Raw genomic sequence first — 18,054 nt, forward strand, 5'->3', positions numbered from 1 at the left:
AGGAGAAGGGGGTGGGGAGCTGGAGGAAGGGAGACAAGGGTAGGGAAAGAGAAAGACCGGGGAAGGGAGAGTTAATAGAATTTGGAGGTCGACATTAATGCCATTTGGTTGGAGAACGCCGAGATGGAATATTAGTTTTGGTCCTCCAATTTGCAGGTGGCTCCTGTTTGAGACCATGGACAGACATGCCAGTCAGTGTGGCAGTGGTGTGTGAAATTAAAGTACCCCCTTTTTTTGCCTTCCTTATGTTCCTCGACTGTACTCCTACATGCCCTATACTTTTCAATGGCCCTCCAGCATATGCCTCCTTGACCTGACCAGAGTCTCAGTATCTCTGTCAGCCAGGATTCCTTTTTTCTGTTAGTATTGCCCCTCACTCCAACAGGAACTTGCTGTCCCTGAACTCTTACGATCTTGCCAGGTGTCCCTTTACATGCAAACTTGCCAATCAATTTAGATTGGCACGGTTAGCATAGCAGTTAGCTAGTTTGAATCCACCACTGTCTGTAAGGAATTTATACGTTCTCCCCGTGACCATGTGGGTTTCCTCCGGGTGCTCCAGTTTCCTCCCGCATCCCAGAGATGTACAGGGTTAGTAGGTTAATTGGTCCCATGGGTGTATTTGGGTGGAGTGGGCTCTTTACTGTACTGAATCTCTAAATTAAAAAATATAAAACTTCTGTAAGTACCTGCCTAATACCATCGAAATTAGGCTTGTCCTAATTTCTTATCCTTTTCCATCACAATTTTAATGCTCATACAATTATCATTCTCTGGTTCCAAAGTGCTGCCCCACACACACATACTCCAATCACTTACCCTGGCTCATTGTACAAAAGGAGATTAAGTGTTGCCACATCTCCGGTCGGGGCATAACAGTTTTCATGAAGGGCTGATGCCTGGCCAGGAATACTCATGATACATGGGCTGATGCAAATGATACATTGGGCGACATGGTTGGCATAGCGATTAGTGCAACGCCTTTATAGCACCAGCGATCAGGACTAGTGTTCGAATCCCGCATTGTCTGTAAGGAGTTTGTTCGTTCTCCTTACATCTGCATGGGGTTTCCCCAGGGGCTCCGGTTTCCCCAGGGGCTCCAGTTTCCTCCCATTCCTCAAAACGTACTAGGGGTGTAAGTTAATTGGGTGTAAATTTGGCAGCTCGGGTTCATGGGCTGAAATGGCCTGTTACCATGATGTATGTCTAAAAAATAAATACAAAGCGTTGAAATGCCAGACAGCAATAATCTCCAACAAGAAACGTTCAATAATATTATAGCAATCATCTCAAATAAGAGACTTTCAATGGCATTAGCACGATCACCACCAATAAGAAAGGATCCTTGATGTTCCTGTCCATTGGCAAACTCCCCACTATCAATATTCTGGGTCTGTCACTGATTAGATACTCACCAGGGTTGGTGACAGATCCTGTTGCTGTATGAACAGGAAAACAAGGTGGGGAAGTCACGTGATGGAGTAGTGACCAGTAAGAAAATACCAGCCCTCTCCAGAAAAGTAAAAAAAAGGTAGAGAAAAAACAAAGTCACTAACACAGAAACCATAACAAATTGAAAGTGAAAGTGTGGAGAAAATGGCAGCAAAGAAAGAAAAACCAAAAACAACGGGAAGAAAAGAAGAAGGAAGGACGTTGGAAGAGGAAGGTGAAGGCCTTACCGGTACAAGAAAGCCCGCCGTGGAGAGAGAAGCCCGGTCCCTGAGGTCAGTGGAAACCCCGAACTCAGGACTACAAAGATGGCTCACAGAACCAAACAAAAGTGCGCAACCGCGCATGTGCGAATCCTCGCGCATGCACGATGCACAAGACAAAAACAACAACGACGGGAGGGGGGACCAGCTGAGGAGTAAATCTCCACAGCAGAAACAGACAAGTATAACAGGACAGCAAGACTCTCAACAGGAAAACATAGAAAATAACGGGAACAAGAAGGAAGAGAATAAAAATAGGAAATCAAAGAAACAACAGATGACCAACTCAGACCAACACCAAGACACTTTTAATAAAAATAAGAAGAACAAAAATACCCAACAAAATAAAATAAACAACCCAACAAGTAAATCAGAAGAGACAGAGGTAAGGACACAGATCCTGGACTCAGAAGAAGAGGAGGAAGAACACAGAGAAATGGAAGATGAAGGGAAGGGCAAGTACATGGATTTTTTTTTAAAGAATATATGGAAACAGTAAAAGAATGGCAGACACAAGAATTCAGTGAAATAAAAAGTACAGAAGAAAGAGTGAATAGATTAGAGATGATCATGACAGATATAGGAAAAAGAGTAGACAAGGTGGAAGAACGAGAAACAGCCATAGAAATGGAAGTAGATGACTTAAAAAAGAAATTAGAAGAATCTGATTTAAAAAAAGTTAAAGAAACACAGGAGCTGTTAGCTCAAAAGATAGACATAATGGAAAATTATAATAGAAGAAACAATATAAAGATAGTGGGCCTTAAGGAAGATGAAGAAGGCAAAAATATGAAAGAATTGATAAAAGAATGGATCCCCAGGGTCCTAGGAAGACCAGAATTACAGGAAGAAATGGAAATAGAAAGGGCACACAGAAGATTAGCCCCTAAACCACAACCACAACAAAAACCAAGATCCATTCTAGTAAAATTCACAAGATATACAACAAGAGAAAATATATTGGAGAAGGCAATGAAAAAAATAAGAGAAGACAAAAAACCACTGGAATACAAGGGTCAAAAATTTTTTTTATATCCAGATATAAGTTTTGAACTGCTGAAGAAGAGGAAGGAGTTTAATGCAGCAAAAACGACCCTATGGAAAAAAGGTTATAAATTTATGTTAAAATACCCAGCAGTACTTAAAATAGTTATCCAGGGGCAGCAAAGCAAACTATTCTCGGATCCAGAAGAAGCATAAAAATTTGCAGAACAACTACAAAACAGACAGAGAGATGAAGAGATGTAACAAGAACAAAAATGACAACAAACTATATATATATATATATATATATATATGTGTGTGTATATATATATATATATATATAAATAGAGTATAAGTAAGAACTAAGAAGGGGAAGAAAGGAAGTAAGGAGGGAATTAAGAGAGTGACCTTTGTTATATATGAAGATTAAAATCTTTTCTGTGGGGTCTGGGTGGGGAAGAATAACAGTCACTGCAAAATCAGTTGACGCTTGCGAGCGGATTCGCAAATCCAAATGGAGAGGGGAGATGTGGTTGCCCGACAAGGGACAAAGGGCAACTCAGAAAGGGGAGGGACTATTGGGGTTAAAGGAATTTTAGATATGAGAATAGTGGAAATATTATGTTTTAGAAATTTTGTCTTATAATGTGTTCAAAAAAAGAAAGCAGAAATGGATAAGAAGGGAAGGTGGTGATGAGGAAACAGAAAGGAAAGATAAAGTATGAAATGACTATGTTGAACTATATAACTTTAAATATTAGTGGAATACATAACCAAATCAAAAGGAAGAAACTGTTAAATTTACTGAAAAAAGAAAAAATTGATATAGCATTCGTACAAGAAACACATCTAACTGAAGTGGAACACAAGAAATTAAAGAGAGATTGGATAGGACATGTAACAGCAGCATCATATTTTAATTCAAAAGCCAGAGGAGTAGCTATATTAATCAATAAAAATGTACCAATCAAAATAGAAGAGGAAATGATAGATCCAGCAGGGAGATATGTAATGATAAAACTTCAGATATATTCAGAATTTTGGAATTTACTCAATGTATACTCACCTAATGAAGAAGATCAAAAATTTATGCAAGATATCTTTTTGAAGATAGCAGATACGCAAGGGAACATACTAATAGGAGGGGATTTTAACCTTAATTTGGACTCAAACATGGATAAAACTGGAAAAAAAACTAACAGAAAGAACAAAGTAACCAAATTTATAATTAAATTGATGCAAGAAATGCAACTTTTGGATATATGGAGGAAACAACACCTAAAGGAAAAGGAATATTCATATTATTCGGGTAGACACAAAACATACTCAGGGATAGACCTATTCCTGTTATCAGCCCACATTCAAGGGAGAGTTAGGAAAACGGAATATAAAGCTAGACTATTACCGGATCACTCACCCCTGTTATTGGCAATAGAGCTAGAGGACATCTCAGCAAGAATGTATAGATGGAGATTAAACTCCATGCTACTTAAAAGACAGGATTTTAGAGAATTCATTGAACGACAAATTAAAATGTACTTTGAAATAAATACGGAATCAGTGAAAGATAAGTTTATACTATGGGATGCAATGAAAGTGTTCATCAGAGGGCAAATAATAAGTTATGTAACTAAGATGAAGAAGGACTACAATCGGGAAACAGAACAGTTGGAAAGGGAAATAACAAATACAGAAAAAGAATTAGCAATAAAGGAAGATACAACTAAAAGAAGAGAATTGGCAGACAAAAAAATAAAATATGAAACACTACAAACATATAAGGTGGAAAAGAACATAATGAAGACAAAACAGAAATATTATGAGCTAGGAGAAAAAATGCACAAAATTCTAGCGTGGCAGCTTAAGACAGAACAAACTAAAAGAATGGTATTGGCATTAAGGAAAAAGGACAAACAAATTACATATAATCCAACGGAGATCAATGAAAACTTCAGGGAATTCTACGAACAACTATATCAAACTGAAAACGAAGGGAAAGAAAACAAAATAGATGAATTTCTAACTAAAATTGAACTACCGAAATTACAAACAGAGGAGCAAAATAAATTAATAAAACCATTTGAAATAGAAGAATTACAGGAGATATTAAAAAAACTACCGAACAATAAAACACCAGGAGAGGATGGACTCCCAATAGAATTCTATAAAACATTTAAAGACCTATTAATTCCTCCCCTCCTGGAAGTAATCAACCAGATTGATAAAACACAAAACATACCAGATTCATGCAAAACAGCAATAATTACAGTAATACCAAAGACAGGGAAAGATCCACTAGCACCAGCATCACATAGACCAATATCTCTACTTAACACAGATTATAAGATAATAGCTAAACTATTAGCAAACAGATTGGCCAACTATGTACCAAAAATAGTAAATCTAGACCAAACTGGATTTATTAAAAAAAAAGACGAACAATGGACAATATCTGTAAATTTATTAACTTAATTCATGCAGTAGAAGGAAATAAAGCTTCAACAGTAGCGGTTGCTTTAGACGCAGAGAAGGCCTTTGACAGAGTAGAATGGAATTGTTTATTCAAAGTACTACAAAAATTCAGCCTACCAGAGAAATATATTAATTGGATTAAAGCATTATATAAGGGGCCATTGGCGAAAGTGACAGTAAATGGATATATATCAAAGCAATTTAAATTAAGCAGGTCAACTAGGCAGGGATGTCCACTATCTCCCTCACTGTTCGCGTTAGCTATAGAACCACTAGCAGAACTGATAAGAACAGAAGATAAAATAAGAGGGATAAAAATAAAAGAGAAGGAATATAATATTAGTCTATTTGCAGATGACATTATAATATACTTAACAGAACCAGAAATATCAATAAAAGTATTACATAGGAAATTGAAGGAATATGGAGAAGTATTGGGGTACAAGATCAACACAAATAAAAGTGAAGCAATGCCAATGAATAATGTGGATTTCACAAAGTTTAAGAAAGAATCACCATTTAGATGGCAAACACAAGCAATGCGATACCTAGGTATACAACTAAATAAAAATCTCGGCCATCTATATAAACTAAATTATCATCCATTAATGAAAAAATTACAAGATGACTTAGAGCATTGGAAAGACTTACCACTAACACTGATAGGAAGGATAAACTGTATTAAAATGAACATTTTCCCAAGGATACAATACCTATTTCAGTCATTACCAATTCACCTAACAGAGAAATTCTTCAAGGAGTTAAAGAAAATAATAAGGAAATTCTTATGGAAAGGGGGGAAACCGAGGATAGCACTAGATAAATTAACAGAATAGTACAAACAAGGAGGCTTACAACTACCAAACTTTAAGAATTATTATAGAGCCGCACAATTAAGATACCTATCAGATTTTTATCAAACAGGGGAAAAACCAGATTAGAACTAGATAAAATAGGGGAGAAGATACCTGAACATATACTATATAAATGGGATGAAAAATTGGTGCAATGTAGGAATTCACCGGTATTGCATCATCTGCTCAACATTTGGAAGAAGATTCACGTAGAAAGGAATAAAACAAATTACCAACTACCAAAACTAATATTGACGCAAAATCAACTAATCCCTTTCACAATAGATAACCTTTCCTTCAGAGAATGGGAGAGAAAAGGGATCAAAAGAATAGCAAATTGTTTTTCGGGAAATAAATTATTATCCTTTGAACAAATGAAGGATAAATATAATATAACTCATGATACAATGTTTGCATACCACCAACTGAAAACCTACTTGAAGGACAAATTGGGAAACAGTCTGAGGTTACCAGAAGGAAGCAATTTTGAATATGTGATTACAGACACAATGATAATTAAAAAATTTATAACAAACATGTACATCAAACTGCAAGAAAAGGAGAACGAGGAAACAAATGGTAAACCTAAACAAAAATGGGAACAAGATCTAAACATAAAGATAAAGAATGAAACATGGGAAAAGCTATGCTCCGGAACTATGAGAAATACAATAAACACGAGGTTACGCATGATACAATATAACTGGATACACAGGCTATACATCACACCTCAAAAGTTAAATAAATGGGACCCAACAGTATCAGACAGATGTTTTCGCTGTAAAAAGGAAACGGGAACAACAATTCATGCAATTTGGACATGTGAGAAAGTGAAAAAATTTTGGGAAGATCTAAACCAGATATTAAATAAAATCACAAAAAGCAATATACCAAAAAACCCAGAGATCTTCCTCCTAAGTAATATAAGAAATAAAGAATTTGGACTCGATTTGGATGGAGCACAAAAAAGATTTGTTATGATAGCCCTAGCTGTAGCCAAAAAATGTATTATGTCAACCTGGAAATTAGAAGACAACTTGAGAATACAACAATGGTATATAGAAATGAATAAATGTATTCCATTAGAAAAAATAACATATAATTTAAGAAATAACATCACAATATTCGAACAAATACAATAGAGAAATCCTACCGTGGACTTCCACCACCTAAAATGACAGAAGGAGAAGACAACGAAAAGAACTGACTCAGTAAAATTTCTTGTTTATTTTTATTAAGTGACAACATTGTTTAACGGGTTTAATGTATCTTATAGATTGAACTTCAAATAAATGGGAAAGGTGGTGAGGGAGGGAGGGAAGGGAGGGGGGAAAAAGGGGGTGAAAATGACACTGTATATATTCAAGAGAAAAAATGTCTGTATGTATCTTGGTCAATATGGTTTATAGTGTGAAAAATAAAAAAAAATTAAAAAACCAGGAAAGCAAGGTATTCTGCAATGACTGGCTCACATTCTGACTGAATCTCCAAAGAATCTCAGCATCATCCAGGGCAAAGCACCCTACATGATCGGAATCCCATGGTTTACCATAATTATTCACTCCCTTCATCATAGCAGCTGATCAGTCAGGAGGAGATATAAATAGGAGATGAGGACAGGGCAAGGGACGGGGGTAGGCAGGGAGTCCTGAAGTTTTGAGATCCAAGTATTGTATCACTGAAAATCTGCAATGAAAGGCACAGAAAGCATCTGTGGAGAGGCAAAAAAACAAGTCAGTTTTATAAGTTGATCTTTAATCAGAACTGACCAGTTCCAGTGGAAACTGAAAAGGCTGATTCCCTGAAGATGCTGTGGGTTTAATATTGAGTTTGGAGGGTTGTCCTGCAAGATGGGCATCCCTGGAGGTGAAGTGGTGATGAATTAAACAGCAATGGAAAGTCTTGAATAAACATTGTTCTTTTCTCTGTTTCAAGCATGTACTAACATTATTTGTCAACACATTAGGTATATTTCTTCAGGCAGTCGGGAATGTATCAAACAAGTTCAGCACTGAATTCACTCCTGCAGGATGGACCTTTTCTATTTGGGGAGTCATTTATACTTGGCAGGCTGTGTGGCTTGTCTATGTCTGCATTGGATTATGTCGAAGGTAAGGCCTTTTCCCTTGTAAAGTTGATGCTGTGGTGGAACTAAAATAATATTTTGAGCACCGTTCAGTTTTTTTTCAATATACACTCAATAAAATGATTGTAGGAAGCCAGCTATAAAATCAGATTAAATAAATTAACTGTTACTTAACTTTAACTAGATATAGATTGTAAACTTTAGTCTGACTTGCTTCCTACTCCCATTATAAGGAAGGAGAAAATAAAATCAAGGAAGGATCAAGCAAGGGTGCATAACTGGAATTGAGCAGAAACATTGTATGGGATTGATTTTCAAATGACAGGCATAAATGAAGACGATGACAGCAGAATTTTTGTAGTGGTCAGCTCTATTGCATCTACAGACAGCAGCCTATAAGCTTCTATAAGGTTGGGTAGCTGGTATTTAAATGCATAGTTGTTAGGCAGTTAGGAACCGTTCAAGTCTAGGAATTACCTTGGTGCATTTGGAGTACATTAGCCAGTTAAGATGCAGTTGATGATACTATATTCCAGGCAATTGTTTTTTAAAATGATCCACAAATTCTCAAAATAAAAAAAATGTTTATGAATAAGGCTTCATCAATTGGTGGAAACTACAGTATTAAAAAACCCAGATTCCCCATTTTGCTGTGTAATATGGATTATACTAGTAAGGCTTGCATGATGCTGCTTTTAAAATAAAACAACAGATGGAAATAATAACCATAATGAGTTTATTGTAATCCAATAACGACTTTGGGAGCTTAGAATAAAAGGATGTACCTTCAGCTGTGATGAACTGGAAGTTAAAACAGAATTATAAAGGAACTTGAAGCCTTGTAGATTGATTTTGAATCTGTAGATTATTTCAGAAAGGAAGCGGCTAGACCTCTGTGCAGACTGTTGTGGCTGTAGATGACTGGTTATTGTTGATGGTCTTCCTATACCACTAAATCACTGATTGGAATCGAGTGATTAGGTTAGGCATACTATACTACAGATTTTGGGATGATGTACTTCCAATAATTGTTTACACTAAAAATAAAACATTTGTCTTCATTGTAAAACGGTTTAACCTCTCTTCTCAATAGTTAGGCAGATTATTTCAGTACACATACCAAACCACCATTGTAATAGCATATATTTCTTTTTTGTTCACACAGTGATACCTTTACATGGATGTCTTCTGTGTTGCCTTGTTCACTTTACGTGACTTGGATTATAAACAACCTTTTGAACATTGGCTGGCTTTTTCTTTGGGATAGAGAGTAAGTAATGGGAAATAATTTTCCTACCATCTAATGAGATTGCATCATGATTCTGGAAAAAACATAGGGGTGTTCATTCTCTACCAAAATGCTTGAGCTTTCATAACAGAATCATTTGATCTATGTGAAACAGCTGTATGTTCTAGAACCATTCTCCATTTGCAGAGGAAAACCTATTTCTCGATCCCCTGTCAAACTACTTAGACCTGTGCTCTCTTATTTTGATATGATTACTGTGGGAAAATGAACTTGATGATCTCCCCTATCTATACATGCTTCGCAGCCTCTTTTGTTCCAGGGAAAACAAGTACAGCCTCTCCAATCTTTCCCCATAATTAAAACCCTCTAATCCAGGTAACACCATGGTGAATCTTCACCTCAATCAAAGTTCACAGTTAGCTCAGTACCTTCATCTAAGTCCTTTATATAAAATTGTAAAGAGATTGAGGCCCTAATACCAATCTTAGCCATCCAGTTTTTTTTCTTGACAAAATTTTCTCCTCCACACCATGATATTTACTGTCCTTAATAATACAGTAAAACCTCTCTTATCCGGAATTCAAGCAACCAGCAAAAAAAATTGAGGAAAATAGATTTTAAAAATTAAAATATCTAAATAATAGGTTGTAGCATGCGTGCTATGCGAAGTGTGGAGTAAGAAACACACACACACACACAGAGTCAAGTCGAGGTCAAAGATTGATTTATTACTCCTGCCAACGACAGGAGTGATGTCATCACAGTGCTAGCCTATGACTGGCTGGCGTTTCCTGCTGTTCCCCACCATGCAGGAGGTCGTGTGGGGTGACAGCCATTGGTCCCTGCAGGGCCCTCGCATCGCCGCATTCACCGGCTGTTTTGTGAGCCGGTACACCATTTGGTTCGTGGGCTGTTGCACAAACCCCCCTCAAAGAGACAATCAGAGTGACCACTGCTGTTTTGGGCGACCTACCTCTGCATCATGGAGGCTGAGTCTTGACTGGCTGGCTAATGTTTATGTGGCTGGTTTCAGGTGGTCAAGGGTGAAGACTGATTTATTGCACTGTCAGCTCTGTTTATATTCACTCCCTGCCTCTGACGACAGGAGTGATGTCATCACAGCGATGGCCTCCAACTGGCCAGCATTCCTGCTGTTGCCCGCTGTTTCCTGCTGTGCAGGAGGCCATGCGGGATAATGGCCCTTACGATTGCCATACTAACTGGCCATTTTGTGTGCCAGATCGCGACTCGGTTCGCGCGATGCTACAAGGTGAAAAAAATGTAAGTTTAAAATTGTAAAAGTAAATGTTCTCTGAAGTAACATAAATCTTTGGTAAAAATGGGAGCAAATATTCAGCCAATAGAGTGCCTTGGTCATGGTTTGCTCGTAGCAGTTGTTTGAATAAAGTTGTGTGAAATAGCAATGGCGTCGCCAAGGGTGAAGAGCTGGTTGATGCCACTCGCTGCTGGTGTGACTCTCTTAAAGTGTCTCCTTATCCCTGCATAGTAAGAGTCACCCCAGTCAGAGGCTTTATCAGGGCGCCTCATGGAGGGGGAGATGCAACAGCGGTTAAATGTTTTCAAAGAATGTGACTGAAAATAAAATAAAATGCTTTAAGATTATATATTCATGCATGTGAAGTTTGTTCAGTGTAAATACAGTATATAATTTTAAAAAATCTTTTGTCTTTTTAAACTGTTTATTCTTAATGCAGGTGTATTATTTAGGCATTGCAAGAGTGAATCTCCAGCAAATGGAAAATACACTTCTCTGGCATTTACCAATCCCCATAGTTACCAGATACTGGGGTTTTACTGTGTTTAATATGTCTGAAACTGTTATTGAGTGACATTTTTTGAATGACATTGGCCAGATTGCAGAGGGTCCAGCCTAACTTTGTGCTAAATTTTTGGTTGCTCAGCTGTTACAGGTTTATCCATGGTTCAACTGTCTTCAGCCTTTCAAAGGCATTTTCACTGTTGTTAATCCCATCGGGAGATGGGAGATATTGGGAAATTGGAGAAAAACTCAATATTGGGGATGGAAGGATGTCTGTCAAGGGAAGGCAGCAGAGTTTGAGTTAGATTTGGACATAATGTTTGGCACTGACATCGTGGGCCAAAGGGCCGGTAAAATTCCCGTTAACTGGATTTCAAGCAACTGGCGGTCTCAAACAACCAGCAAAAAAAATTGCAGAAAATAAATAGGTAAAAAAAATGAACATTTAAAATTGGTGCCCCCTTGCCAATCACACAACATGCAATCTGAAGCAACTGGCAACTTCACTTATCCAGCAAATCCTGGATACTAGGGCTTTCACTGTCCCTCACTTAAACTGTATTTTAAAAAAATAAGGAAACAATTGTAGCTGCTCTAAACTTTCCACACAATGAAAATCCTTCATCTCCGATATGTTTTCGGTAAATCTTCTCTGAATTTGCTCCATGCATTAGGATCCTTCCTACAGTGTGTTGTTCAGTATAATAGTACACTACAGAAATAGGCCATTCAGCCCATCTAGGATGTGCCAAACTATTTTCTGCCATGTTGACATGCACCCAGACCATAGCCCTCCATACCCCTCTCATCATGTTCCTATCCAAATTTCTCTTAGATGTTGAAATCAAATCTGTATTCACCACTTCCATAGGCAGCTCATTCCACACCCTCGCTACTTTATTGACGAAGTTCTGCCTAATCATCCTCCTAAACATTTCCTCTTTCACCTTAACCCTCGTGTTCTTGTCTCATCCAACCTCAGTGGAAAAATACATTTACCTTATCTATACCCCTCATGATTTTGTATACCTCTATTAAATCTTCCCTCATTCTCCAACACTCCAGGGAATAAAGTCCTAACTTACTGCATTCAATCCCTCCCCACACTCAGCTCCTCAAGTCCCAGTACTAAATGAAAAGCTCTACTGCAGACTAACCTTGGCTGAGGATACAAACACAGATGGTAGAACCACACCTCGTACTGAGGCAACATCAGTCGAAAGTAAGAAAAATCATCAAATCACTTTAATTGGGCAGTTCTGGGCAACTCTGCATGGGTGAGATCTGTTTATGAAAGAGCAGATTACTTCACTCTACCATTTCCCATCAGATGTCATTTCCCTTCAACCTAGATATGTTATTAGAATTGGGTAAAATTAAATTCTAAATGTGCACCTTTTACAGGGAAGACTAATACAAGATTGTGATATCAATCATTTTGGCGAGCAAGAGAAACACCATCCTTTAAACAGCATGAGACAGGACATCTTGTTAGATTTTGAAGCAATTTCTATTAGAGGAGTGCTTGTATAAATTTTCTCTATCTTCCATCTTTGAGTTCTGTTGTCAGTCAGATGACATCTATTCTTGGTGTTTGATGTGAGTTTTCTTTTTATTTCAGGTACATTATTCCTGCCCTAATTTTCCTGGCATTAATCGTGTTCACAAATTATGTGGTCCTTTTCTTGTCTTATCGTGGCCTATATACACGGGGCCTGTGGATGCAAAATTACAGAAAGGCTGATCTGTGGCTTGTTAGAATACTGGTATGTGGACACAGATTATCTGAACGCTATCTCTGCTTAAAACCTCATATGATAAGATGGATAAATTTCATAATGATAATTTCTGAGGCGCATTTAATGTTTTTGGCCTGTACTCGCTGGAGTTCAGAAGGATGGGGGGAAATCTCATGGAAATCTCATTGAAACCTGCCAATTATTGGAAGGGCTGGATAAAGTGGACTTGGATATTTCCAGGAGTGGGGAGTCTGAGACCAGAGGGCATAGCCTTAGAATAAAAGGAATGGAGATGATGAGAAATTTCTTCCACCAGAGGGTGGTGAATTTGTGAAATTTATTGACACAGATGGCTGTCGAGGCCAGTAGATTTAAAACACAAATTGATAACCTTTGACATCCTCACTAATCAATAACTTGTGTGGAGAAGGCAGGAGAATGGAGTTGAGAGGAAAGTTACAAGAGACATGATTTGAATGGCAGGGTAGACTCAGTGGGATGAATGGCCTAATTCTGCTCCTACATCTTAAGGTCTAATGATAATAATAATGTTGATTATCATACATGTAAGTACAATGTACATATATACTGAAGTTCTTACTGCAGCCAAAACAAGTAGTTTGGTGATCTAAACTATAATAGTATTCACTAAATTAGCTATTTAACTCAAAAGACTGGAGTTACGGAACTATAGGCTTTTTATTTACAATAAACTTGAAGGTCATCCTGTGCTGTGACCCAGGCATTCTGGGGAGGGGTTATGGTGTTGGAGCCTTTATACAGGGTCAAAAGGGAAGAGCCATGGGTACAGTCACAGAATGGGGTGGAGCCAGATTCACCACATTCACCCTTTTTACTTTGTCCAGCGGGGTGACATGGGGCACAAGTCTTACAAAGGTCTTAGAAATTAATTCTGTCTGCCAGCCTGGTCTTCCGTTGTGACTGGTGGAGAGTCAGTTGCTCCGCTACAGCTGGGGCCATTGTTTCATACTGGACCTCCAGCGTGGTTCGACCTGCTGGGGTCATGGTGATTCGGCTGGAATGATTTGGGCGGGGCTAGGATGCCATGGTATGTAGTGTGTGTCCATGGGAGGAGAGGGTGCAGTTGGATGGTATGCTCCTCAGGTGCCCCTGCAAGCATGAGGTCCCGGATGGAGATAAGTTTCTTTGCGGCTATCCAGGTTGGCCACATACGTGTATTGGGGTTTGCCTGGAGGAGCTGGACCCTTTCGACCAGTGGGTCATCTACTGCCCTACCCTCATCAATTTCTTTTGTTTCCACCTCAAAAAACTCAATTAGGCTTGTAATGCAGAACCTTCCCTTCACACAGCCATGCTGACTATCCTTGAGTGGACTGTTCTTCACCAAATGCTTATAGATCCTGTCTTTTAAGAATCCTCTCCATTTAGTTTGCATACCACTGATGTAAGACTCACTGGTCTATAACTACCAGGATTCTCCCTATTAACTTTTTTTAAACAAGGGGATTCCCCAATCCTCCAGCCCCTCCCCTGCAGCCAAAGAGATCATAGCTACTGCTCCAGCTATCTCTTCTCTTACAGCAGCCTGGAGTAAATTGCGTCCAACCCCGCGGAATTATCAATCTTGTTTTTAAGAAGATCCAACACTTCCCCTTTCTGAATCTCCACATTGTCCACCACACAGGCCTGTTCAATTTAGACCTCTTCATGATCAAGGTCCTTTTCTCTTGTGAATACTGATGCAAAGTATTCATTTAGGACCTTCCCAACCTCTTCCACCTCCAGGCACATGTTGCCTCCTTTATCCTTTAGCAGCCCCACCTTCATTCTGGTCATCCTTCTGTCCTTCACATACACATGGAAGACCTTGGGGTTCTCCTTAATTCTACTTGCCAAGGCCTTCTCATGCCTCCTAAGAGCTCTCCTAAGTCCTTTCTTAAGCTCCTTCCTGGCTAGGCACAGGTTAAGGTGATAAAGGAAAGTTTAAAGACTTGTGAGGAAAGTTTTTTAAAATGGTGAACATACTGCCTGGAGACGTGATAGAAGAGAATTTGATAGCAATGTGTAGGAGCCATTTATACAGACACTTACAGGCAGGAATAATGATATACAGACCATGGTGCAGGCAGATGGGATTAGTTAGATTGGCATCGGTGGTTAGCATATACATTTTGGGTAGAAGGGTCTCTTCCTGTGTTGCACTTTGATGTTAATGTCATAGAGAGATATTAATTGAGGGTTTTACAGAATGAATAATGTTTACATTTTTGATTTTAAAAAAAAGTTAATTAGAAACTGTCAAGGGGCAAACCAAAGGAAGAGGTGATCTGTCTTTGTCAATAGGATTAGGGGTGTCTGCACATAAATGACCCCTGAGTCTGACGTTGGCGGAATGCTCACAGAATTTTCCAGAATGAAGTGAAAGATTTGGAGAGGGTGCAGAGGAGATTTACTGGGATTTTTCCTGGATTGGGGAACGTGTTTAATGAGACAAGGTTAACAGAGTGAGGGCTTTTCTCTTTGGAGCGAAGGATGAGAGGTCTACAAGATTGAAAGGCATATATAGAGACCCAACAACTTTTTTTTTCTGGGGCAACAGTAGCAAATACCACAGGATATCTATTTTAGATGAGAAAATTCAGGGGATAGGTCACATAGAGTAATGGGTATCTGGAATGCATTGCCATGGGTAGTGGTGGAGGTTAGTACAATAGGGACATTTAAAAGACTTTTAGACAGGCACATGGATGCAAGAAAAATAGAGGGTTATGGTGTGAAGTAGGGAAGGTTTAGATTGTTGAGGAGGTCTAAAAAAATAGGTTAGCACAGCATTGTTGGCTGCAGGGCTTGTACTATGCTATAATGTTCTATGCTCTATGTATTCCTGCTAGAGCTACATTGGGTGTGTATTTGTGGAAATTTTCAGTAATGGAGGTCTAGGGAAGGATAAATGTTAGTCAATTAGGGAGGAGACCTCCCTGCCTTTTTCCCCATTACCCTTAATTCCCTTATAATGCAAAAGCTATCCAACTGTGACTTACATGCATTTAAAGATGCAGTCTCTAATGTTTCCTTGTGCAGTGAATTCCAGATCCACCTCTCTGTAAAAGGCAATTCTTCCTCATCTCCATCCTGAATCTACTCCTCGAATACTATGTCCCCCGATTCTAGTCTCACCTCCTTAATCTGTAAATTATAAATAGGTTGGTCAAGAGGCAAAGCAGTAGTTTGTAATATTAAGGGTTAATGTGCCAATATCACTAGCAGTAGTTACCAGGTTTTTAGTTTGGGCTCATAGACATTGTTGAATGGCAGCAACTCCATTTGTCTCACGGCACATCTCGGCCTCACAGGATACATGTTTTGCAGTTGCATCAAATGGATTGTGGTATCATCTGTCAAAAAGATTGCTTTCTTTCTGTATATTTTATAGGTACAGAATGGGGTGGCTACGTATGCAACATGGACAACCGTAGCAACACTAATCAACTTTGCAGTTGTGCTATCTTATAGTGCTGGTGTTACTATGGTGACAGCTGGTACAATTTGCCTTTCCATCTTGGCCTTGGAAGTAGTCTTATGGTACGTACAGATGTGAAATTCTAACTATCTGATGTTAATCGGCAATGTTCCCAGTGCCTGTTTTGATATTTCAAGTTTATTATCATTTGATTGCACATATACAACCAGGCGAAGCATCGTTTCTCTGGACACATATACATAAACAATACACAACACATATTAATCACATGTATACATACAGAAATAATTTATATGATTTACTTGGTTACAGGATATTATTCAGCAATATTTCACCCTACAGAAAGGAGCTATTTCTCAACATGGCCTGATTTTGATGCTTCTGTACCTCCTTCTTGATGGTAGTGGGTCAAAGATACTGCGTGCTCCTATTTAAGCAACACTCCCAGTAAATGTCATTAATAGAGGAAAATGAGACCCCAGTGGCCTCAACCATTTTGATGATCCTCTGTATTGATTTCCAGTCTGTTGCTTTGCAGATACCATAACCACACAGGACACTTTCTCCTCCTGTAAAAGCTTGTCAAGATGGGGGTTGATAATAAGATCATACTTAATCTCACCTCATTATAACCTCTGGCAAGCTTCCACTTTGTTCCTAATTAAATATCTATCTATCACTGCCTTAAAAAGTACTTCATTTCCAGCGCATGTTGAGAAAGAGAGTTCCAAAGACTCTGATTTTTGTTATAAATGCTTTTCAACTCATCTGTGGATGACCCCTTAAACTGCTTAGTTTTAGATTCTCCTATGAGGAATGATCCTGCTCACATGTGTCAAGTCCTGTCTGTCTCATATGTTTTAATCAAATTCACTCTCATTCATTTTAAGCCTTAGTTAGATTCTGTATCCTAGGATTATGGAGAAATATGATTTGGAGTTCCTGATTTAATAATGAAATGTTTAACTATCAAAAGCCAATAGAGAGCTTTAGGCTCATTTTGGAAATGCCAGAGACATTTGTTTCATGAATCAGGCTTCAAATACTTTTTATTTAATAGTATAAATTTATTTCAATCAAGCATCGTATTCGTGCAATACATTTTTGTCAAGCTATGGAATTGACATAAATTATGAACACTCATTTTGACTTTTGTCCGCAGGTTTTGTTTGGAAAATTTTATGCTTGATAAGTATGTGCGCTATACACTTACAATCTACCCAGTTGTTATTGTGGCATTGTCAGGAGCTTTGGACAAAAATTACAATGCCACCTCCCCAACCAGAAACAATATTTATATCGGTAAGTTACTGGCAAGTTAATTTTAGGAAGAAATCAATGGCTTTAATTTCCTTTGTGTATTATTTTGACAGAACCCGTTGAGAATGGCAGTCATTGGTCTGTTTACAAGAAGCTGAAGTAGTGAAGAGTAATTTACCCAAGCTTTTGAAGTTCTAAAGCATAGACATAGCCTGGTCACCCTGACCAAGGTCATCCTGTTTGTCCAGATTCCCTCTAAACCTTTCTGACCCTGTCTAAACATTCCAATTGTCCCTGTTTCCACCACTTGCTTTGGAAGTTTGTTCCATATCCCCATCACCCTCTGCATGAAGAAGGTCCCCTCTCACCTTGCATCAAAAACCAATTTGTATCTAGTCATCATAAAAGTGAAGTACAGAAGGATCTGCTCATTATATCACTGTCATCAAGTCATA

The 18,054-nt window shown here is 38.4% G+C and overlaps 1 protein-coding gene across 1 annotated transcript in view; it reads left to right on the plus strand.

The window, feature by feature from the left end:
- The window catches only part of LOC138755312 (uncharacterized), a 30,506-nt gene that overhangs the window by 6,508 nt on the left and 5,944 nt on the right, over positions 1-18,054 (plus strand). Inside the window, exons 3-7 of the mRNA XM_069921081.1 lie at positions 7,989-8,133; positions 9,274-9,378; positions 12,759-12,903; positions 16,292-16,440; positions 17,502-17,641. Coding sequence (XP_069777182.1) covers positions 7,989-8,133; positions 9,274-9,378; positions 12,759-12,903; positions 16,292-16,440; positions 17,502-17,641 — 684 coding nt within the window. The remainder of the gene's footprint in view (positions 1-7,988; positions 8,134-9,273; positions 9,379-12,758; positions 12,904-16,291; positions 16,441-17,501; positions 17,642-18,054) is intronic.

This window comes from Narcine bancroftii, chromosome 2, assembly GCF_036971445.1.
Source record: "Narcine bancroftii isolate sNarBan1 chromosome 2, sNarBan1.hap1, whole genome shotgun sequence".
Taxonomy (NCBI): domain Eukaryota; kingdom Metazoa; phylum Chordata; class Chondrichthyes; order Torpediniformes; family Narcinidae; genus Narcine; species Narcine bancroftii.